Consider the following 23,098-nt stretch of genomic DNA (forward strand, 5'->3'; position numbering starts at 1 on the left):
CCCGATTGGACCAAACCCGGCCCCCCGATCGGACCTGGTACTGTCCCTCCGAACCCCGCCCACCCAATACCCCGGTCGGACCTGCTACCGCCGGTCCAAACCCGGTACCGTCCGAACCCGGCCCGCCCATCTGACGCGGGACCGTCGGTCCGAAGCCGGTACCACCTAAACCCGGCCCGCCCGTCTGAACCCGGTACCCGCCTCTGCATCCGGCACGGTCCGCGCCCGGCGCGGCGGTCGGACCCTACCGCCCGCCGGGACCAGCCCCGCCCGGCGCGCGCGCAGCAGCAGCACCTCGCGGAGGCCGGCGGCGCGGGCGGGCGGGGCGGTGCGGGCGGGGGCGCGCACGGCGGGCGGGGCGGCGCGGGGCGGGCGCTCGGGGCGCACTCACACCGGCCGGCGGCGGACGCGGGGCCGGCGGACGCGGCCGAGCAGCCCGCGGAGCCGAGAGCCGAGGCGGCCGGGCCGGGGCGCGCGGGGGGCGCAGGGCGCGCGGAGCCGGGAGCGCGGGGCGCCGGCCGGTGGGACCGAGGCGGACAGGCGGCGAGCCGGGCCCGCCGACCCCGGCGCGCGGCCCCTCGGCCGAGCCGACCCCTCGGCCGGAGGATGTCGGCGGGCGGCCGCGACGAGGAGCGGCGGAAGCTGGCCGACATCATCCAGCACTGGAACGCCAACCGACTGGACCTGTTCGAGATCAGCCAGCCCACCGAGGTGCGGGCCGCGGGCGCGGGCGGGGCGCGCTCACCTGCGCGGGGCGGGGGGCGCCCTGACCGGGGGGCGCGGGGCGGGGGCGGGGGCGGGGGGCGCGGCGGGGACGCGGTTGGCGGGGCCCCCGCCCGGAGGACCTTTGTCCCCGGGGCGCGCGGGCGTGTGGCCGGCCGCGGGGCTCGGCGCCGGGCTCGGAGGCCCGGCGCGCACAGCGAATGTCGGGGAAGTTGTTCCGACCGTGCGGCCCCGCTGATAACGCGGCCCGGAATTGAACTCCGCGGAGAGGCGGTCCCTCCCATTCGCTGCCGGCGCTCAGGTGGACGGGCGGGCGCCCCTCCCCGCGCCGGCCGTGCGCGCGGCCGCGGGCCCGGGTGGGGGAGGGGAGGGGGCTGGGCGGGGGAGGGGCGGGGGGAGGGGGAGGGCGAGGGTCGGGAGGGGGAGGGTGTCGAGAGGGGGAGGGGAGGGGGTCGGGGCGATCGGGTGGGTGGGGGGGCTTTGGGGAGGGGCGGGGGGCGCAGGGCGGGGCGCGCACGGTGGCTCCGGGCCTGGCTGGGGGTAGCCCGCCCTGGGTGTGCTCCTGGAAAAGGAGGAAATCTCGCTTGCCTTCGGCCTGGGACAATGGTAGTTGTTTGTGGCAGAGAGGCTGAAAGAATTCCCAGCAGTTTTCTGTTTTTTAAATAGGTCTCCTCCCAGTGCGTTGGTCTGGGAGAGGTGTGGGAGGGCCGTGGAGGGGAGGGCTCAGGGAGGGACCCTGAGAGCCCATCCTCCAGCCGCGGGAGAGACACCTTACCCGGGACTCGTGTCCTCCTAGGGAATGGTTTTACTAGCATCTATTTCTGATTTGTCCCAGTAGGTAATTACAAGTTAATACTGTTTACTGAAATACCGTCTTTGGGGCCCCAATCCTGTTGGACGAATTTGAGCATTCTCATGAAATTGAATGCCTTATCATTAAACCCCAGTTCATAGTTTTGAGCAAACTTGACTTTTAGCGTCTCAGCGTCTTAATTTTGCCCATGATGGGGGAGGGGGGGAAATCCATTTCTTCCGTCTGCACTGGCAGAGCCATTCGTTTTAATACGTAGTTGAATGCCAATATGAATTATTAGGTTCAGGTTGCCAATTGATAAGTTACTCCTGGTTCACAACTCACCTTCTCTAATGATTTTATGAGTTAGGTGCTAGTAAACAAATGAATAATGCGTAGTTGTGTTCATTCATAGGTTTATTAGCAGGTCTTTGAAAAGAGACGTGCAGTCATTTAGCCTTCAGGATTATGTTGTCTTTCAGAATAATGAGTTCATTTTTCTTTTTTCTGGTTTAAAAAATTCAGATGTAAAATATTTTGGTACATAGTTGTTTTGTTTTTCTGTTTGAATGGACCTATTTATAATTTTTTTTTTTTTTTTTTTTCAGAAATTTCCCAACTCTGGTTGAGAAAAGGAATCTTTTTTCACTTTAGTGATAGATAATTCAGTTTACTCTTTGGGATTCTGAATGCACTGGCATTTTAAAAAATCCTGAATCAGAAACACAGTTGATTTTATTAAATTCTGTTTTTAAGCACTCGGTTGAGACTTCTGTCCTTTCTGAGATACACCGTCTGAGTAGTTTTTAAAGTAAAACTGGCCTGTCATTCAGAGAACTATGTTTTTTCTGGTTATTCTGCGGGTGAAAAGTTGCTATGCAGATGTTGAAGCAAAGCAAAAGTTGAAGGACATTTCAGGCAAATGATTATATATTTCATTTAGAAATGGCAGCCCACTCCAATGTTCTTGCCTGGAGAGTCCCATGTAAAGAGGAGCCTGGTGGGCTACAGTCCACGGGGTTGCAGAAGTGTCAGGCATGACTTAGCAACAAGACACAACAGCCGCCCCGCTTACACCTGAACACGTCTAGAAATGGTCCTCCAAGATTATATTAGAAAGTGTTTCTTGATGAAATAAGTTGGCTTTTTACAATATCCGTGTTGTCTTCTCCGCTCTTGCATTATGTCTGGTACTTGGTTTACACTTGTATTCTTTGTTTTCTGGAGAGCCTTTGCCTGCTGTGTGTCTGTTTATTCTGGCCTTTGGAAGTTTAAGCTTCACATTTAGCATGTGTTTTTCATTATCATGAAGGTAAACTAAAGTTAATAATTCCCTAAATCAATATTTTAAAGCCAGTGGATTTGAGTTGCTTTATCTAAACTTTTTCGTCTGAACTTTTTTTAATATCTGGGAAACGATGAATTTTTCACTCTATTTCTCCATCACAAATAATTTTCCTTATAAGAATGTAACATCATACTGGCCTTTATTATGGTCAGTAAATGTCGAGCAACTTTACTTCAGAATTTGATTTGTAAAGATAAGTTGTAAGGCACGTATTTATATATTTGGAGAATCTTTTTTATGTACATATACGAGAGTGTAGTTGTTGGTTTGTTTTCTTTTGGCGGCTTTTTTGGAGGGGTTACAGTGATCACAGTGAGTGAAGTGAAGTCGCTCTTTTCGACCCCATGGACTGTAGCCTACCAGGCTCCTCTGTCCATGGGATTTTCCAGGCAAAAGTACTGGAGTGGGCTGCCATTTCCTTCTTCAGAGGATGTTCCCGACCCAGGGATCAAACCCCGGTCTCCCGCATTGTAGGCAGACTCTTTCTGGTCTGAGCCACCAGAGAAGCCTCTTACCAAATTACAGAACTATTGACCGTCTGTGGTTGGTGGTTTCAGGCAGCATTGCTAACTTCTGATCTGAGGTGTTTATGTTTAAGGAGATGATAAGCTTGGCTCTTTGGATTACTCTCTCTTTAAAGAAAATTAGAATATGTTCTAACTTCAGCTTCGTTAAGTTTGCTTCGTATTCACCTTTGTATGCAGAAGGGCTTCCAAAGAAGAAACAGACTATATTTTATCATTGTGTGTTTTTCGTCCCTGATTATATTTAAAATGAAAGTTGGTGATCTAAACTTAGAGTCAGTGCTTTATCACCAAGAAATTGATATTAAGCTGAATTAATCTCTTGATTACCATGGAGAGCTATAGTGCTTGATAATGCTTATAAGAGCTTCTTAGTCCCGCCTGTCCTTGTCTTACTTTTAATGTTAAGCCTTCACTTCTTTTAGGGGTTTCTGATAATTTATCATAGCAGAGTTCTTGTTGCTAATCTCTGTACTTCCTCAGAAGACTGCTTCTCTGGTTACCCAAAAGTCTGCATGCTGTTGGGTGTTCCGTTGTTTAGCTCATTTTGTCATTGTAGCCACTGGTTTTGTCTGAGTCATTCTCTGATTGCATGAAGGCGAGAGCTTCGCATTTTATTGTTTGAAATGTCAATTGCACGTCTGTCACGTGGTGCGTGCTCAGTGAATACTTTGTGAAAAGAATGCTGAATGTGGTTTCCTTTTTGTGTACCTTTATTCTTGACTACACAGGGAAGTGAGCTTTTTAAAAGCTTAGTGAAATTGTCTGTTAGACTGTTAAATATTTGTCGTTTCGTGTCTTATTCTTCTGCATAAACTGTACACCTGAGTGCAAAGCCTGTGCTGCGTAGTTGGCTGACCACTTTTGGGAGATACGTATTACTTAGTGAATTCATTGCCTTTTTTTGGCATCGATGGGAAAAAGGTTAACCTAGAATTTTTGTGGACACCCCTCTGTTCTTTACTGAAGGTGGATATGTTATACTTTGGTACTCTGATTAGTCTGGAGAAGTAACGTGGTGCTTCATACGACCCAGACCACCCAGGGGTGCGTGTGAAAAACAGCTCGTAGTTTGTCAGCAGAGGTGGAGGAGGAAGTCTTCAGATGAGGTCGTAGTAATTGCGTAATTTGGAGCTTGAACTGGGCTTCCCTGGTGGCTCAGATGGTAAAGAATCCACCTGCAATGTGGGAGACCTGGGTTTGATCCCTGGGTCCGGAACATCCTCTGGAGGAGGGCATGGCAACCCACTTCAGTATTCTTTCCTGGAGAATCCCATGGACAGAGGAACCTGGCGGGCCACAGTCCATGGGGTCGCTAAGAGTCGGACATGACTGAGCAAATAAGCACAGAGTTTAATCTATACTTTGGACTAATGCTTAGGTTGTAACTATGCTTTATCATACAACTTAACTATATTTGAGACTATTTTGGAAACAGCAGTTGTGTTATTAAACCTTGGTACTTCGGAAGATCTGGTGACTAGTGTGTGATGAGATAGGCAGCTGCCACTGATGTGTTTTTAGTATTTATAGGCATCTCTATTCCTTTAAAAAAATTTTTTTTTCTTCTGTAGTAATTGGTTGTGGTTTGTGTTTGTGGGTGTGAGGTCAGGGCACCGCTGTCTCCTTACCTTGACTTGAAGCTGCATCTCGACCAGCTTCACTTTGCTGTGTTCCTGCCAACGAAGCAGTAATTTTTCCTTTATGTGGTTTATGGACTTAATGGAATGTAAATGTTGTAAATACAGGCATTTCTAGAATTGCCAGATTTTGATTGTGGTTAATAGTAGAATACAGAGCTCCAATACTTTGGCTACCTTGTGTGAAGAGCTGATTCACTGGAAAAGACCCTGATGCTAGGAAACATTGAGGGCAGGAGAAGGAGGGGGTGACAGAGGATGAGATGGTTGGATGGCATCACCAGCTCAGTGGCCATGAGTTTAAGCAAATTCTGGGAGACGGTGAAGCACAGGGAAGCCTGGCATGCTGCAGTCCTTGGAGTTGCAAAGAGACACCATTTAACAACCAAACAGCAGCAATAGTTGAATAGCAGAACTTTCATATTCGCGAAAAAATTTGATTCACAGAAAACCAGGATATGATACCAAGTTGGTGGGATGTTTAAGAGAAGAAGGCTTAGGGTTATGTCAATAGGGATTTAATTGAGTAATTGTGGTACATAAAGCATTATTATTAGTGGTTGGTTATTATTCTGGTGGCATAGATTAATCTGCTTATAAACAGTTTTGCCAGACTTGAACTTGATGTAATATCGGAAAACACTAGTAGATAATATAGCAGTTATTTTGGTAGAGGCTTGCTTTCCTCTATTATACATAAAATAGACGCGAACAGTACTCATGTAACATAAACTGAACTGACCTCTTCAGTGAAGACCTGTTCAGGTGGAGTCTGCCGGTCTTCGCTCCTGGTTTTTCTGTTGCTTTTGGTTCCCTGGCTGGTCTTGCTTCCGGTGCACTCAGTTACCGTGCTGACGCCCAGGACAGTGGCGGGAAGGTGCGTGACCTGCGGTCGTAGGTTAGAGACTAAGCAGCGTGCCCGCAGCCCCCCACGCTGGGGGAGGACGCGTCACCCTTGAGTCTGTCTGAGCCCCCGACCGCGGTGCAAACAGCGGGGCCCGGGCTTCCACAGGGGTTCGGGTCTGCCCTAGCTCCCTGCAGCCCCCCAGCCCAGCCCGAGAGCTGCGTGGAGGGCCTGGCCCGCGACGCTCTGCTCATGCTCACTGTTGTCTGGTGGGTTTGCTGTGTTCTGAGTCACGGCTTAATAGTTCTCTGTTGCTCCATTTCACACATGTTCTGTTAAAGGAAAGTCAGGCTCCCACTCTCCACTAGTTTAAACCATTTGTTCCTTTAAAGAACATACTTTCTCTGTATCCTTGTCGGCTAATAGTGGTACTTCCCATGGCGACTTACTATTCTTTTTATTTCCTGAGTCTTGCAGGAGAGCCAGCACAATTTCTAACTTGTAATTTCTTTTTGTGCTGCTATTATCGGCTTTTGGTGTGGAGGCTGGACGTTGCCAGTTTCGCCCTTTTGCTCTGAGTCTGGACTAGTTCTACATGGTTGGTAGAGAAAATGGTTTGGGAGCAACAGCACAATCAAATATTTAAAAACCACTGTGTTCTTAAAAGCACGTGCCTCTCTCCATATACATACTTAGTTCTGGACCTTGGGAAGATGTCTTGCAGAGACATTATTTTTAGGTAGGTGTTGATATTATTTTCTGAATAAATTTCTGAGTGCTCCAGATTTACAGAAAAAAGCTTGTAAAATCTACCCTGGTTTTATATAAGTTTATAGTGTATCATTATTATACATGAGCTTCTTAATGAGTTCCTAGGTTATCTTACATTTTTCACTGTAATGTATTTTTGTGTTGGCAAATACTTGGGGGCATTATTGGCGTGATTATTTCTAAAAGACATGGATAATAAAAGTTAAGAGTCAGTTTTATGAAGATTTCTGCTTTGAGCCTAAGTGTTTCTGTTTCTGGTACTAATTCTCCGTTGGAAGATTGTTTTAAATCTTTTTCCTATTGTTCGGTTAACACCCATTTGTCTGTTTTGCACTTTGAATGGGTCTTGTACCCACGTGTGGTTTTGGGCCACGGAGCACTGACTGCTTGGAAAATACAGGTTCTCTGAGTTATGTGGATTTTCCCCACATGTTGATACATTTCTTTAAACCATATAAAAATAGCCCATTTGTTAATGTCAGCATTGACTAGAAAAATCTTAAGTGTTGGGAAGCCTCCCTCCTAGCTCAGTTGGTAAAGAATCTGCCTGCAATGCAGGAAACCCGGGTTCGAGCCCTGGGTCGGGAAGATCCCCTGGAGAAGGAAACGGCACCCCACTCCAGTGTTCTTGCCTGGAGAATCTCATGGACAGAGGAGCCTGTGGGCTACAGTCAATAGGGTCGCAAGAGTCGGACACGACTTGGTGGCTAAACCCGCACCACCAAGCACAGTGGTGGAGACCCGTTTTCGGACATCGGAGTCCCTGTCCAAGCTCGGGTGTGCTGGTCGCTGGCGGCCCTTGCAGGAAGGGGCTCGCTTCCCTGGTCTCTGAGGAGAGGCCGAGCCCCCGAGCCCGCGAAGCCGCGGTGCGCCCTCAGCTCTCCGAGGTGGACGTGGTTTCCGTGAGAAACGCGCCTCGTTTGGTCGCTGCCCACGGGCTTTCCGGGACGTTCGCTGGGCTCTGACGAGCAGCCCTAGTCCTTCATGCGCGGTTTGCACTTCAGCAAGTAGGGTGCCGGACCGAGGTGCTTGAGTCCACGTCCGGTAAGACTGATCGTCCCTCCAGCTCCCCCAGAGGCAGGCCTGAGCGAGATGGGCCCTCTTTAGGCGTGACTGCCGCAGGGACGGGCGCCCCACTGTGGTCGGCGCGCTGAGCCCGCGGGTTGCCCCAGCCGCCCGCCTGCCGGCCGCGCCTGCGAGGCTCCAGCGCCTGCGGGCCCAGGAGCGCGTCTGACCTCACCGCGGACCTGAGAGGGGCCAGGGCCTCCTGCCTTGGTGTGAGCTCTGCCTGGAACACTTGGTGATTGCTTTTAAGAGCTTTGGTTTCAGCTCATTTTTGAAACATTCTAAGGCAGATATTAAAGTCTATGTTCTTGGTATTTTCGGACTAGGGCTATACAGTTAACAGATACATATCATTTAAAGTCGAACGTAATTCTCCTTATGATAGAAAGATAGGTTTTAACATACATTCATTTATTTTGCATGTATTTACTTATTTTTATTTATAAATAATACCTATTTTCATTTGTTGTTGTTCAGTTGTGTCCGACTCTGTGCGACCCCATGGACTGCAGCACACCAGGCTTCCCTGTCCTTCACCATCTCCCAAAGCCTACTCAAACTCATGTCCATCGAGTCAGTGATGCCATCCAAACATCTCATCCTCTGTCATCCCCTTCTCCCACCTTCAATCTTTCCCAGCATCAGGGTCTTTTCCAGTGAGTTAATTCCTTGCATCAGGTGGCCAAATTATTAGAGTTTCAGCTTCAGCATCAGTCCTTCCAATGAATATTCAGGACTGATTTCTTTTAGGATGGACTGGTTGGATCTCCTTGCAGTCCAAGGGACTCTCGAGAGTCTTCTCCAACACCACACAGTTCAAAAGCATCAGTTCTTCACGGTCAGCCTTCTTTATGGTCCAACTCTCACATCCATACATGACTACTGGAAAAATAGAAAAATTTGAATTTGTGAGATGCAAGCATGTACATTTTTGCTGTTGAGAGATACTGGCTACAACCTAGCTGAAGGGTGACTGAAGTTTCATTGCTCTGATTCACTCGGGCTGTGGTGTGGCCCACTTCCTCCTGGTCAGTGTCTAGTTCTGAGCGTTGGAGTCTGATATTCCAGGTAACCTGGTTGGTAGCTGTGTTGCTGATGTGGGCTCTGTCTTCTGGCACTTGTCTGTGCTTCCAGGCCTCCCCTTCCAAGCTTGCGCTCCGCACGATGGCAGCGACCGACCCTGAGAAGGCTTTCTCCTGCTGGGTTTGGCTGTGCTCCCCCATAGCGTTACTGTCTCTCCGGAGAGAGACAGACTGCACAGATTAGTGTTTATATTCTAAGATCCACTGTGCACGACATGGGATTTTAATACTTATAAATAGTATGTGAGCATACTACTTTTAAAAATGCATATGGCGAAAACAAAATATGAGAATATTGAATTTATGTTAAAGATTACCAACACTTAAGATTAATTTATCTACTTGGTGGCAACTTTCTGCCGCAGATATGTTGTGCTGTTCTTTCATGGCGAGGTGTGAGTTCATTTGAAGCTTTGGTGACCATTTTCTTTTTATAGGTAGTATTACTAAATCGTTTTGATGGAGCACTGTTTTTAACCACAGAATGAGACATATTTATTAATAGACATGTTGTTTTAATTTGCCAGAGTAATACAATACAGATCTGAAACCTGAGTTGCTGAATTAGTGAATCTGTGAACGGCTCCTTTGTAGATGAGCTGGGCTTATCTTACTCAGGAGGGTCCTGCCCAGAGCACTGTGGACAGTGTCTTCACCATGGTTCATGTTGAGGACCTCAAGTATTTTGAAATATGTTTTTAATTCTGTTTTGGCAAAGGTGGCCTTGTAGACTTCATAGAATAATTCGTGTGTTTTTATGCCAAACTTGTTGATTTCAGTTTTTAAAAATCATTTTTTATAACTACCCTTATGGCAGAAAGTGAAGAGGAACTAAAAAGCCTCTTGATGAAAGTGAAAGTGGAGAGTGAAAAAGTTGGCTTAAAGCTCAACATTCAGAAAACGAAGATCATGGCATCCGGTCCCATCACTTCATGGGAAATAGATGGGGAAACAGTATCAGACTTTTTCTAGGCTCCAAAATCACTGCAGATGCTAACTGCAGCCATGAAATTAAAAGATGCTTACTCCTTGGAAGGAAAGTTATGACTAACCTAGATAGCATATTCAAAAGCAGAGACATTACTTTGCCAGCAAAGGTCCGTCTAGTCAAGGCTATGGTTTTTCCAGTGGTCATGTATGGATGTGAGAGTTGGACTGTGAAGAAGGCTGAGCGCCGAAGAATTGCTGCTTTTGAACTGTGGTGTTGGAGAAGACTCTTGAGAGTCCCTTGGACTGCAAGGAGATCCAACCAGTCCATTCTGAAGGAGATCAGCCCTGGGATTTCTTTTTCTTTTTTTTTTAGCCCTGGGATTTCTTTGGAAGGAATGATGCTAAAGCTGAAACTCCAGTACTTTGGCCACCTCATGCGAAGAGTTGATTCATTGGAAAAGACTCTGATGCTGGGGGGATTGGGGGAAGGAGGAGAAGGGGACGACAGAGGATGACATGGCTGGATGGCATCACTGACTCGATGGACGTGAGTCTCAGTGAACTCCGGGAGTTGGTGTTGGACAGGGAGGCCTGGCGTGCTGCGATTCATGGGGTTGCAAAGAGTCAGACATGACTGAGCGATCTGATCTGATCTGATCTGATAACCTTCATTAAATTGTTATTTGGAAATGTCAAGAACAGTAAAATTAAGGCCAGTAAATCTGGAAAACCACTAAAAAATTTTATGATGTTGTTTTATGGTTTATTTTTGAAGTATATTCTTGAAAATGTTATTAGACATGAAGGAGTTAAGGCATTTGCTTTCTTTGTATTATGAAAATTGTGTGTTTCTTTTGAACATTTGGGAAATGCTTGAAGTATACATACTTAGTTATTAATTACTTACATTTTTAACCCAGTGCTGGATCATTTGTTATTGATCATGTTATTAAGTTTACAGTTTTTGTCGGGAATCCAGCTTTTAAAAGCCTTGTAGGTTGCTGTGATGACAGGTGTGAGAGGTAGCGTTCTGTGGGTGTGTAGTGTCTGTGCGCTTGACATTCGTGTGAGTGCATTGCCTGTATCACCTCCCTTAGTTTTCAGAACAGTCCTGTAGGTGGGGGACAGCTGGTAAGCTGGGGGCAGTGATCTGCCCAGGTTGCATGGTTCTGGAACAGAGTGTTCCTGTAACTCAGCACTGCGGACTCTGAAGGTGTAGGATCACTGCAACAAAAACAGTGCCTGCAGGTTTTTTAGAAAAATAATTTATAAGTAGAACAACTTAGGGCATAATTTTAAGGAATAACCAGAGGTATGATACAATGAAACGTTACATGTATATGTATATATATCTTCTATTAGGTAGGTACAAAAGTAATTGCGATTTTGGACTGAATTTTAAATGATTATAACTAGCCTCAAATGCATCGTTATTAACCAAAATAGGAACCGTTACAGTCAACACATTTTTGCCGGCTTGTTTGTTCCTGCAGCATAAAAATCCGTGCTTTGGGGTTTGAGGAGCTCTCGGAAAGCATCTCCTGCCTCCTGCTGGTGGTGGAAGCGTTTTCCCTGCAGAACGTTGTTGAGATGCTTAAAGAAATGGCGGAGGTCAGATGAATATGGCAGATGGGGCAAAACTTGGTAGCCCAATTTGTTCAGCTTTTGAGGTGCTGATTGTGCAACCTGTGGTTGAGCGTGGCCACATGTGGAGGAGGACTGGGCCCTTTCTGTTGACCGGTGCTGCCTGCAGGCGTTGGCAGTTTTCGCTGCGTCTCATCGATTTGCTGAGCATACTTCTCAGATGTAGTGGTTTTGCCAGCGTTTAGAAAGCTGTAGTGGATCAGACCGGCAGCAGACCCCCAACAGTGACCATGAACTTTTTGGTACAAGTTTGGCTTTGGGAAGTGCTTTGGAGCTTCTTCTCAGTCTAGCCACTGAGCTGGTGATCGCCAGTTTTATAAAATCCACTTTTTGTCACATGTCACAATGCAGTCAAGAACCGGTTCATTGTTGTTGCAGAATAAAAGAAGACAGCACTTTAAAATGACAGGTTTTCAGAATTGAAAGAGATGTGTGTACCCCAGTGTTCATCGCAGCACTGTTTACAACAGCCAGGACATGGAAGCAACCTAGATGTCCATCGGCAGACGAATGGATAAGAAAGCTGTGGCACATATACACAATGGAGTATTACTCAGCCATTAAAAAGAATGCATTTGAATCAGTTCTAATGAGGTGGATGAAACTGGAGCCTCTTACACAGAGCGAAGTAAGCCAGAAAGAAAAACAGCAATACAGTATACTAATGCATATGTATGGAATTTAGAAAGATGGTAATGATAACCCTACATGTGAGACAGCAAAAGAGACACAGATGTATAGAACAGTCTTTTGGACTCTGTAGGTGAGGGCGAGGGTGGGATGATTTGAGAGAATAGCATTGAAATGTGTATATTACCATATGTGAAACAGATGGCCAGTCCAGTTCGATGCAGGGTGCTCGGGGCTGGTGCACTGGGATCACCCTGAGGGATGGGATGGGGAGGGAGCTGGGAGGGGGTCAGGATGGGAACACATGTTCACCCATGGCTGATTCATGTGAATGTATGGCAAAAACCATCACAGTATTGTAAAGGAATTCACCTCCAATTAAAATAAATAAAAATAAATAAATAAAATAACAGGTTTTTTTGGTCAGCTCCCGAGGCATCCACTCATCAAGCTTTTTCACTTCTCCAGTTTGCCTCAAATGCTGAACGGCTGTAGAGTGGTCGACACTGAGCTCTTCAGCAACCTCCCATGTAGTTGTAAGAGGATCAGCTTTGATGGTCATTGTCAGTTAGCCGTTGTCGGCTTCCGATGGCCGGCCACTCTGCCCCTGTCTTCAAGGCCCTTGTCGCCTTTGCAGACCTTCTTGGACCCCCCACTGCGCTGCATGTTCGTTGGCAGTTCCTGCCCAAAAGTGTTGATGCTGCGAGTCGTCTCCATTGCTTTACAGCCCATTCTGAACGCGAATAAAAAAATCGCTTGAATTTGATTTTTATCTAACATCATTTCTGTAGTCTAAAATAAATATAAAATAAACAGCAGGTAATAAGTCGTTGGCAAAAAGAACGTAAAGCAAGAGATGTGCGCTGAGACGTGTGGCAGCCGTATCTGACAATGTGTCCAGCGTCAGGAAGGTGGCCAGTGCCACTCCGCAGCTAGCTTTTGCACCAACCTGGAGATAAACGTGAGTGTATCGGTTGGAAGGCCTTGCTGTGCCTTGTCTTTAGATGGGTGAGGGTGCTGTGTGGTCAGCGTGGAGTGGCCGCCCGTCTTTTCTCGCTGTCTGCAGACCTGGACAGCTTGTGTCTTGCACGGTCACCAGCAGCTGGAGTGTGAAACGTGTGCGAGATGGAGCAGTCTCCTGTCCCCAGGGAGGCACAGGTGGCCCTCGCTCCCCGAGACTGGGGTCCTGCCGCGTGGAGACCCTGCTCCGGCCGCAGGGTTCGGCCTGGGTCCGGTGTCTCCTCACCTGGCCCCTTGCTTCCTGAAGGGCCTCCCGCCCCTGGGTCCGGGTGTGGCCCTGGCCCTTCCCTGGTCTGAGCCTGAAATGGAGTGACAGGCGAAACCTGTTTGCCCCGCTGACTCTCTGCCTTCCCAGGGTGCTGTTTACATATTAACTAGCCGTTTCCCCCAGGTGACACTGCGGTTTCAGCAGAGTTCTCTGGAGCTGTTCCCTGCTTGTTGCTGACGATTCTAACTAACATCTCCCGAGTAAATAGTTGCCCTTCCCAACATAGAAGGGAGGATTTCAGACCAAACGGCCGTTTCAGGGGGCCTCCCAGATCACGCTCTTCCTTCTCTGCTCAGGAGCCTGTTTCCTCCTCTTGAAGGAGACAGTAAAGCGTGGAGGAGCTTCCTCGATGGGAGCTGAGTGTGCTTTTCTTTTACGAGTCAGGGACTGAATACTTGACTTGGGGAGCTGCACGTCTGCTGCCCGGGTTTGCGAGGCCAGCGGCCTCGGCCTGCTCCCTAAGCTGGTCTCCCGGGATGGCTGGACGCAGGGAAGTTCAGGTTGGCACCCGCCCCGCTGTCTGTGTCTGCACCACTTTGAGGTTGCGTTTGCTTCTAGAGTCTTGTGGCTCATATTGCAGTGCAAAATGTAATTTAGTGTTAAGGTTATTAGTGTTTTTCACCAAGTGTCCTAAACTACCAAATACTACATGTTTGTGGTTTGCACAGCTTCTAAGCAAGTTTCCAACGCTCAGAAATGTTCCATGTATTAGTCTAATGACATTTTTAGACATTTTATATTAGTGTGTGTGGTTACAAAAGCGTGTGATTGGTACCAGCAGCTCGAATCTTGAGAAACCGGGCAGATTTTACATTAAATAGAGTGGTAGTTGCCGTTTGCTTCTATGAACGTCTGAGCAAAAAATTCAGCAACGGTTATGCACTTACCTCAGGGCCTGAGTGTTGTGAGAAATTGCTCCTGTGGCATATCTCTGTTTATTTCTTTTTTAGTGGCTCAGTGCTTTTAAAAGGATGACATTTAAGCCTTCTCTCGGGTCTGTCATTGGGCCGGTGCAGCGGTCGCTCATTCAGGGTGGTTTTCCAAGTGCCCGCCGTGCTGTAGGCGCTGTGTGCAGGCGGCCTGCTCTGCCGTCTGGGGTGGGGGTGAGGGGCTGCCCGGTGTCAGGGGCCCGGGGCGCCCTGAGGGGCAGCAGGCCCTCGGCCTCCAGCTGCAGCTCCCTTGGTGCTCCCCTCCACGGGCCGGTCCCTGCGAGCCCCGTGCACGCCTGTGCTTTCCGCAGCGGCTCCCGTCTGAGTGCAAGAGCACCGGGAGGTGTGTCTGGAGCGCGGTGCGCGCCCCGTCTGGATCCTGAGGGGCAGGCGCCCTGCGCAGCCGTTGACGTGGATCTTCGGATGACAGGGAACCTTCTCGGTGGTTCCGCGGAGGGCGTTCCTGGCCAAGAGCCTGACTCACTGAGCAAGTACGTGCTCAGCTGATGCCCGTGGGGCTGGGGTGAGCTGGGAGACGCTTCCAGGGGCGCAGCCTGTGGGGGGTGCGCCCAGGTCTGCAGGCCGCGCCCTGTGCCGTGCGGGGCTGGGAAGCGCCTGGGCCGAGCCTTTCCTGGGGCGTAGGCACAGCTTCCCACAGTGCGTTTCAGGAAATGTTCGCTCTGAATCCTGAGGAATTTGTAGAAAACGTGGAAAGCTGACTTAGAAAGAACCCGCTGAGTCTGTCTGTGGGCCCGTGCTCACACAGGCACGCCATTCCTCGGGGCTCTCCGCGCCTCCCTGAACCCGGGTCCCGGGAGCTCGCCTTCTCGCACCAGGCCTGACCGTGTGTGCCTTGCTCTGGCCCGTGAGCGGCCCCCCTGAGCAACAGCTCTAAGCCCCAAGCCCACCTTCTGTTTCTGCTCATCCCTCTCCCCAGGCGGGGCGGGTGCGGAAGCCTGGAATAGAGAGGTGTGTCGTGGTGAGAGCAGTGAGACTTGGGAGCGGGGCACCTGGGCTCTTGGGTTTGTTTGTCTTTGCGGCATGGCCTAGTGGCTGAAAATCGTGTGTGTCTGTGTTTGTCTGGACGTACAAGCGTGCAGCTGACTCATTGGAAAAGACCCTGATGCTGGGAAAGATTGAGGGCGGGAGGAGAAGGGGATGACAGAGGATGAGATGGCTGGATGGCGTCACTGACTCAGTGGGCATGAGTTTGGGTGAACTGCGGGAGTTGGTGATGGACAGGGAGGCCTGGTGTGCTGCAGTCCATGGAGTCGCAAAGAGTCAGACATGACTGAGCCACTAAACTGAACTGAACAAGGTGCTGGCCGCTGACTGAGGAGCTGCACGTGTTAACAGGTGGGTTTCTTATGGGCCTTGTAAGCCAAGGTAAGAACATTGTAGGTGAAAGAAGGTGATGACGTTTGCAGTTGAGCTCTCCGGCCCTCCCAGGCAGCAGAGGCCACAGGGCGAAGGGGGAATGGCCTGGCGGCAGGAGACTGATCAGGTGTAGGGCCTTCGTCTTGTGGAACGAAGGCCGCAGCTCACATGCAAGCAGAGGACGAAAGAGAGCTGTTCAGGGTCATCCCAGGTTTGCACTTGGCTACTAGTTAGGTGGGGGTCCCCTTGAGTACATGCGTGCGTGCTAAGTCACTTCTGTCATGTCAGACTCTTTGCAGCCCCATGGACTGTAGCCCGCCAGGTCTGTGGGATTCTCCAGGCAGAATACTGGAGTGGGTTGCCAAGATCCAAGGGATCTTCCCCACCCAGGGATCAAACCTGTGTCTCTTTTGTCTCCTTACACGGGTAGGAGGGTTCTTCACGACGAGCACAACCTGGGAATCCCGGTGGGGCCCTTCAGCTCAGCTCAGTTCCTCAGTCGCACCCGACTCTGTGACCTCATGGACCGCAGCACGCTGGGCCTCCGTGTCCATCACCAGCTCCCGGAGCTTGCTCCAACTCACAGCCATTGAGTCGATGACGCCATCCACGCATCTCATCCTTTGTAGTCCCCTTCTCTTCTTGCCTTCAATCATTCCCAGCATCAGGGTCTTTTCAAATGAGTCAGCTCTTTGCATCAGGTGGCTAAAGTATTGGAGCTTCAACTTTAGCATCAGTCCTTCCAATAAATATTCAGGACTGATTTTTCCTTTGGGGTGGACTGGATCTCCTTGCAGTCCAAGGGACTCTCAAGAGTCTTCTCCAACACCACAGTTCGAAAGCAGCAATTCTTCATCGCTCAGCTTTCTTTATGGTCCATCTCTCACATCCATACATGACTACTGGAAAAACCATAGCTTTGACTAGACAGAACTTTGTCAGAAAAGTAATGTCTCTGCTTTTTAATATGCTGTCTAGGTTTGTCATAGCTTTTCTTCCAAGGAGCAAGCTTCTTTTGATTTCATGGCTGCAGACACCATCTGCAGTGATTTTTGGAACCCAAGAAACTAAAGTCTGTCACTGTTTCCATTGTTTCCCCATCTATTTGCCATGAAGTGATGGGACCGGATGTCATGATCTTAGTTTTCTGAATGTTGAGTTTTAAGCCAGGTGTTTCACTCTCCTCTTTCAGTTTCTTCAAGAGGCTCTTTAGTTCTTCTTCGCTTTATACCATAAGGGTGGTGTTATCTGCATATCTGAGGTTATTGATATTTCTCCTGGCAATCTTGATTCCAGCTTGTGCTTCATCCAACCTGGTGTTTCTCATGATGTACTCTGCATAGACATTAAATAAGCAGGGTGACAATATACAGCCTTGATATACTCCTTTCCCAATTTGGAACCAGTCCGTTGTTCCATGTCCAGTTCTAACTGTTGCTTCTTGAACTGCATACAGATTTCTCAGGAGGTAGGTCAGGGGGTCTGGTATTCCCATCTCGTAAAGAATTTTTCAGTTATCCTTTAGCCAGAGTTGAAAAAAAAAAAAAAAAAAATCCTGACCCCTGCTTTCTTTGTCCGGTCCTCCCCTGCTGATCTGCTCTTCTCCAATGGCCTTGATGTGAAAGTGTTAGTTGGTCAGTGGTGTCCGGCTCTTTGTGACCCCGTGGACCGTAGCCCACCAGGCTCCTCTGTCCATGGACTCTTCCAGGCATGAGTATTGCAGTGGGTAACCATTCCCTCCTTCAGAGGATCTTCCCGACCCAGGGATTGAGCCCACATCTCCTGCGTTGCAGGCTGACTCTTTACCATCTGAGACCCCAGGGAAGCCCTGATGTGCTCATCGCCACGCTGGGCGACCTCGCTGGCCTCCCACCTCCTGTAACGGTGTCTCTGTGTTCCTGCCCTTCCCTGGTGTCACGGGTGACTTCATCTGGCTCCTCTTTCTTGGCGCTGTATTTTCACATTGGACTCTGTCCTCTGTTTATTTTTTCAATAAAGAAAGGCCTGGCACCATTATCCTGAGATCAAGGAGGCCACGGGTAAGGGCTGAGCCTGATGGTGTGGGCACACTCAGAACTCAGTGACTCTAAGGTCTGCGTGCGCCCCTCTTGGTTGGAGCTCCGTCTCTAGTTGGAAGCTCGGTGGCTGCGTCGGTGTTAATGTCTGTGTCTGAGTTTAGGAGCAGAACCCCCTGGGGGCAGTGGCTCTTGCAGAATTAACAGTAAGCTTTTTTAGGTGAGTGGTACCTGGGTTATTTTTACTTAGAAGGAAGCTATGGACACTTTTATAACACTTACATAAAATGCTCTTGTTTTTTAATGGCGATGTAATATTCCTTGTAGGAGTCACATTATTCACACTTTTCTCTACGATACACTGTTTTAGTACTGTTCCTGTGAGTATTTTGCCTAATTATCTCTGTGTAGTTGCATATCTATAAAATAGAAATGGATTTCCAAAAGCAGTTTGCATTGGAGGGGTGGACACAGGGAGCGTTTTGATAGCCTTTGCCGTTCTTACCTTAGCAGGCTCTTCCAGTTCGCACGCTGCTGCACTGGGTGTGACCCTTCACCCGACCCTGTTGCTGGGAATTCATCTTTTCTCAGCCTGACAGAAAGTCCTTGGTTTCAAACTTCACATTTCCCAGGTCACCGTCGAGGAGGAGCGTCTTTCACAAATTCATCGACCGTTATACTTTCTTTTTTTTTTTTAATTTTTTTTTTTTTCGTTATACTTTCTATGTGACATGTCTTTTTTTCTTTTGGGATGTTTGTTTTAATCTCTTCCATTTGCACAAATGCTGTTTATAAAACATGTTGATGTTTTATCCTGTATTAAAATTTTTTTTCTATTTAATCATTTTGGTCTTTTAATTTTCTATCCATCAGTGGATGTATTTTACTAGTCATTTGTTTCTTCGTTGTTATGTCTTGAAAAGTCACTAAAAAATCAAGGGAGCACCTATTTTAAACTCGTGATTGTCTTAGCTTGAGTTGCGGCCTGTATTCTCTTGAGTTTAGTGATGGCCTTGTTTTTTAAGAGTGTGGGCTGTCTTTTTTTCTTAAATCAGGCTCCATTCTATTAGACTCTCTACCACCAGAATTTATAGTATCAGGAGGAGACTCACACAGATAGGTTTGTGTCTTAAGGATTTTCATTGTGGAACTACTTTGGATATGAGGGGTATATTTTTCTTTTTTAGCAGTAATTCAGCATTCAGAAAACGAAGATCATGGCATCCGGTCCCATCACTTCATGGGAAATAGATGGGGAAACAGTGGAAACAGTGTCAGACTTTATTTTGTTGGGCTCCAAAATCATTGCAAATGGTGATTGCAGCCATGAAATTAAAAGACACTTACTCCTTGGAAGGAAAGTTATGACCAACCTAGATAGCATATTCAAAAGCAGAGACATTACTTTGCCAGCAAAGGTCCATCTAGTCAAGGCTATGGTTTTTCCAGTGGTCCTGTATGGATGTGAGAGTTGGACTGTGAAGAAAGCTGAGTGCCAAAGAATTGATGCTTTTGAACTGTGGTGTTGGACAAGACTCTTAAGAGTTCCTTGGACTGCAAGGAGATCCAACCAGCTCATCCTAAAGGAGACCAGTCCTGGGTGTTCATTGGAAGGACTGATGCTGAGGCTGAAACTCCAGTACTTTGGCCACCTCATGTGAAGAGCTGACTCATTGGGAAAAAACCCTGATGCTGGGAGGGATTGGACGCTGGAGGAGAAGGGGACGACAGAGGATGAGATGGTTGGATGGCATGACCGACTCAATGCACATGAGTTTGGGTGAACTCTGAGAGTTGATGACGGACAGGGAGGACTGGTGTGCTGCAATTCATGGGGTTGCAAAGAGTCAGACACAACTGAGCGACTGAACTGAACTGAACTGAATGAGCTTCCCTGGTGGCTCAGACAGTAAAGAATCTGCCTGCAATGTGGGAGACCTGGGTTCACGCCCTGGGTTGTGAAGATCCCCTGGGAGAAGGGAAAGGCTACCCACTCCAGTATTCTTGCCTGGAGAATCTGATGGACAGAGGAGCCTGTTGGCCTACAGTTCATGGGGTCACAAAGAGTCGGACATGACTGAGTGACTTAAGCACATACAGCACATAAATGAACTTAAACAAAACCTTTCCAAAAACCAGAGAATGAGCTTTAGAAGTTTGGAATTAAGCCACGAGCCTTGGACAAATCAGCCTTATTGGTAGTTGCAAATAGTTAAGGTTATCTGACTATTTAAAACTTCCTTTTAATTTGTTTGATTTTTTTTAGTGATACAATGTTTTTTTCAACTTATGTCTGCAAACATCCCAGTAGAGAAAATAATAGGTTAAAAAATGATTCAGTTCAGTTCAGTCGCTCAGTCATGTCCAACTCTTTGCAACCCCGCGGACAGCAGCATGCCAGGCCTCCCTGTCCATCACCAACTCCCGGAGCTTACTCAAACTCATGTCCATTGAATCGGTGATGCCATCCAACCATCTCATCCTCTTTCATCCCCTTTTTCTCTCGCCTTCAATCTTTCTTGTCATCAAGGTCTTTTCTAATGAGATTAACATTTTTTTAAAAAAAGGTGGTTTTGTTTCCTGGAGTTATCTTTTAGTCTTCTCTGTGGTGTGTGGGAGAGTGGTATATTGGTCACGGAGTAAGTGGCATCTTCAGGGGAGTCCTCATTGTAAAAGTCTTCATTAGAGCTCCAAGGTTGCCTGTGTATATATTAGAGTTGCTTACCTCTGCTAACCATTCTGCGCTGTGAAGACAACCAGTGACTATGTGATTGTTTTGCCAGTTTGGGTGTTTGTGGATGTGACCAGTGGAGTGCAACTATCAATGTCATTTGTCTAATTTTAAAGATGTAAATGAAATTTTAGAACTTTTATTTTGCTTGTTACCCTAAGGGCCCAACCCTCGAGTTCACCCAGACGGCTTTTGTCTGGGTCACTAATGTCCTTCGGGCTGCCAGGACCCGGTCATCACCTCCAGGCCCTCTGATGCGATCCCCTGGCTTTGTCTCCACTTGGCCCCAGGGTCCGGTCCGTTCTCCTGTGCCGAGTGGAGGAGCCCCGGTTTGCCGCCTCCTCTCTGCTCCCCGAGAGCCTTCCTCCTCGGGGCATCCAGTGCGCACACTGCCCTGAGCGGCCGCGCCCGCACCCAGCGCCCGCACCGCCCTGAGCGGCCGCGCCCACACCCAGCGCCCGCACCGCCCTGAGCTGCTGCGCCCGCACCCAGCGCCCGCACCGCCCTGAGCGGCCGCGCCCACACCCAGCGTCCGCACCGCCCTGAGCAGACCGTGCCCACAGCCTCGTGCTCTCTCCGCTCAGCGACTCCTGCAGCCTTCTGGCCAGAGGACCACCCGGCTGCCCCTTGTCTCGGTTGCTGGTGCCCCTTTGCCCCATTCTTGTCTCCACCGTTCTCCCAGGCCTCAGCCCTCCCCAGTCTGGCGGCTCTGCCTCCAAAGCATCGTTGGCATCTTTCGCGTCTCAGCACGTCTTGCTGCTGGCGCAGTCTGGGCTGTGCGCTTCTCAACCTTCAGTTCAGTGGTGCAGTTTCCCGTTCAGACCCTCAGGCGGCTGAGCTGTCACCCGGAGAGCACCGTGGCCGCCGGAGCCCGGTGTGGCGCTCCGTCCTGAGAAGCCCCGGTGCCGCCCGCCCCGTCTCCTTCTGCCCGGACCGTCGCGGTCCTGCTGCTTCCAGACGCGCTGCTGGCCGCCCCTCCCTCCAGATCCTGGGACTGGTCCCTCCGCATCCAGGGACTGGGTCCCTCCGGCTCCCGGGACTGGTCCCTCTGCATCCCGGGACTGGGTCCCTCCGGCTCCGCGGACTGGTCCCTCTGCCTCGCTTGTCGGTGTCCGCCTGTCGCGAGGTTCTCCTGTTGGATCACAAGTCCCTGAGAAGAGAGTCTGTTTGCTATTCTTCCCCATCGCCTGGAGTTGGAGGGGGTGAAGATGATTTAGCTGAAGAGAGAAGCATCTTATCCCCTGGGCTTAGTGTCTGTTCTGAGTCTATTTTTTTGTTTCTAAATTACAGTTTTCATGTCGTTTTAAAACATTTATTATAGATTGCTATTCTGTTTTTACTGAACGTTTGCATTTAATGTGGTTTAAAAATGTTACTATGAAGTGGGCTTTGCCTTTGAGCTGATTTGTGCCCCAGCTTTGGAAGTCTGACCTTGGGTGTTGGTTTTTATTGTTTCCTTCCTTCCAGACAATCCTTCCCCTCCTTCCCCACTTCTTCCTCTCCACCCCGTGGGAATTATCACTGCACGACGCAGGGAGCCTTTGTCTTGCGGCACCCCGGCCGGCCCCCAGCAGACTCGTGGCCCCAGCACCGTCTGCGTCCTGGGGCCTCTGCTGTGGGGGAGCTCTGCTTGGGGGGCCAGGCCCTCCTGGCCACCTCCTCCACGAGTCACTGCCGAGCTCACACCTCTGACGCAACGCCTGCCGAGCAGAGGTTTAGACACACAGCTGGCCCGTTGGTCTGTTTAATTCCCAAATCAACAAGGGAGGTGTAGTTGTTATCATTGAGGTGTCTTTCAGCTGAAGGTGGCCGGGCAGCCTCAGGATGTCGAGTTATAGTACAGCCACCCCTCCTGCCCCTCTTGCCCCCTTTCGGCCTCCAGAGAGCACGGCCGCCTGAGGCTGCCAGGGCAGAGCTTCAAGTGTTGCAGCGGTTGCATGGCCGCCCTGCCCCGCATCTCCGCTCCTGCCTTGGGACGGCCAAGCTGTGCAGCGTCGTCCCTGTTACAGAGCAGGCTTTCCAGGGCGCCCTCGTCCCTGTCTTCTGGGCCGGGGCGGTGTTCAGGAGGACACCTAGACGTGTGATTTCTCCGTCAGAGGCCAGACGCACATTCTGCCACATTGATCTTGAGATGGGTTTGCCAGTTTACGGTCCAGACCTCAGACGTCCCCGCATCCTCGGGATATTCAGATTTCTTTTGATAAGCTAGAATATATGAAGTAACAATCATGACTAATATTATTAACCTGGTTTCAGTGAGTGAGCGTGTTTTCTTGTGTGTGGTCCTTCTGGTTTTCTCTTTGAATCGCCTCCTTACACATTTTGTCCGTGTTTTTTTCCATGAGCTGTTTGTCCTTTTCTACTTGATTTGTAGGAAATCTTTGTAAACTCTGAATACTAATCTTTTATGTGTATGTTGCAAGTATGTTTCAGTTCATCTTTTTTTTGTCTCTTACAGTGTTTTGTCACAGATTTAAAGCCTTAAAATGTAGTTGGGTTTCTCGGTCTTCTCCTTCGACTTTCGTTTTTATACCTTTTCTCTCTTGTTTCAGGGATATGCTCAGCGCTCCATCTGAAGGGTTTACAGTTAACTTTTTGCCCGTAGGTGTTCACTGTACCTGGAGTGCCTTTGCCCGAGGGACTCCCCACCCCCTTTTACAGCCTCAGTGCGGGTTTTCCGGGCTTTCCCTTCTGTATGCTCGGTGTGTGTCAGAGTGCTGGCTGTGTTACCTGTCCACTAGTGGGATGTTGACTGGCTGTGCAG

General features: G+C 49.2%; 1 protein-coding gene across 15 annotated transcripts in view; it reads left to right on the plus strand.

Moving 5' to 3' along the window:
- The first annotated feature begins 402 nt into the window (after positions 1 to 402).
- The window catches only part of AFDN (afadin, adherens junction formation factor), a 113,916-nt gene continuing 91,220 nt past the window's right edge, over positions 403 to 23,098 (plus strand). For 8 of the 15 annotated variants that reach the window (XM_070796524.1, XM_070796531.1, XM_070796532.1 and 5 more), the window contains exon 1: positions 404 to 711. In XM_070796524.1, coding sequence (XP_070652625.1) covers positions 607 to 711 — 105 coding nt within the window. In that variant the 5' untranslated portion in view covers positions 404 to 606. Of the gene's footprint in view, positions 712 to 23,098 lie in introns of all 15 variants that reach the window. The other 7 variants (XM_070796538.1, XM_070796541.1, XM_070796527.1 and 4 more) reach the window with 2 other exon arrangements.

Source organism: Bos indicus, chromosome 9, assembly GCF_029378745.1.
Source record: "Bos indicus isolate NIAB-ARS_2022 breed Sahiwal x Tharparkar chromosome 9, NIAB-ARS_B.indTharparkar_mat_pri_1.0, whole genome shotgun sequence".
Lineage (NCBI taxonomy): Eukaryota > Metazoa > Chordata > Mammalia > Artiodactyla > Bovidae > Bos > Bos indicus.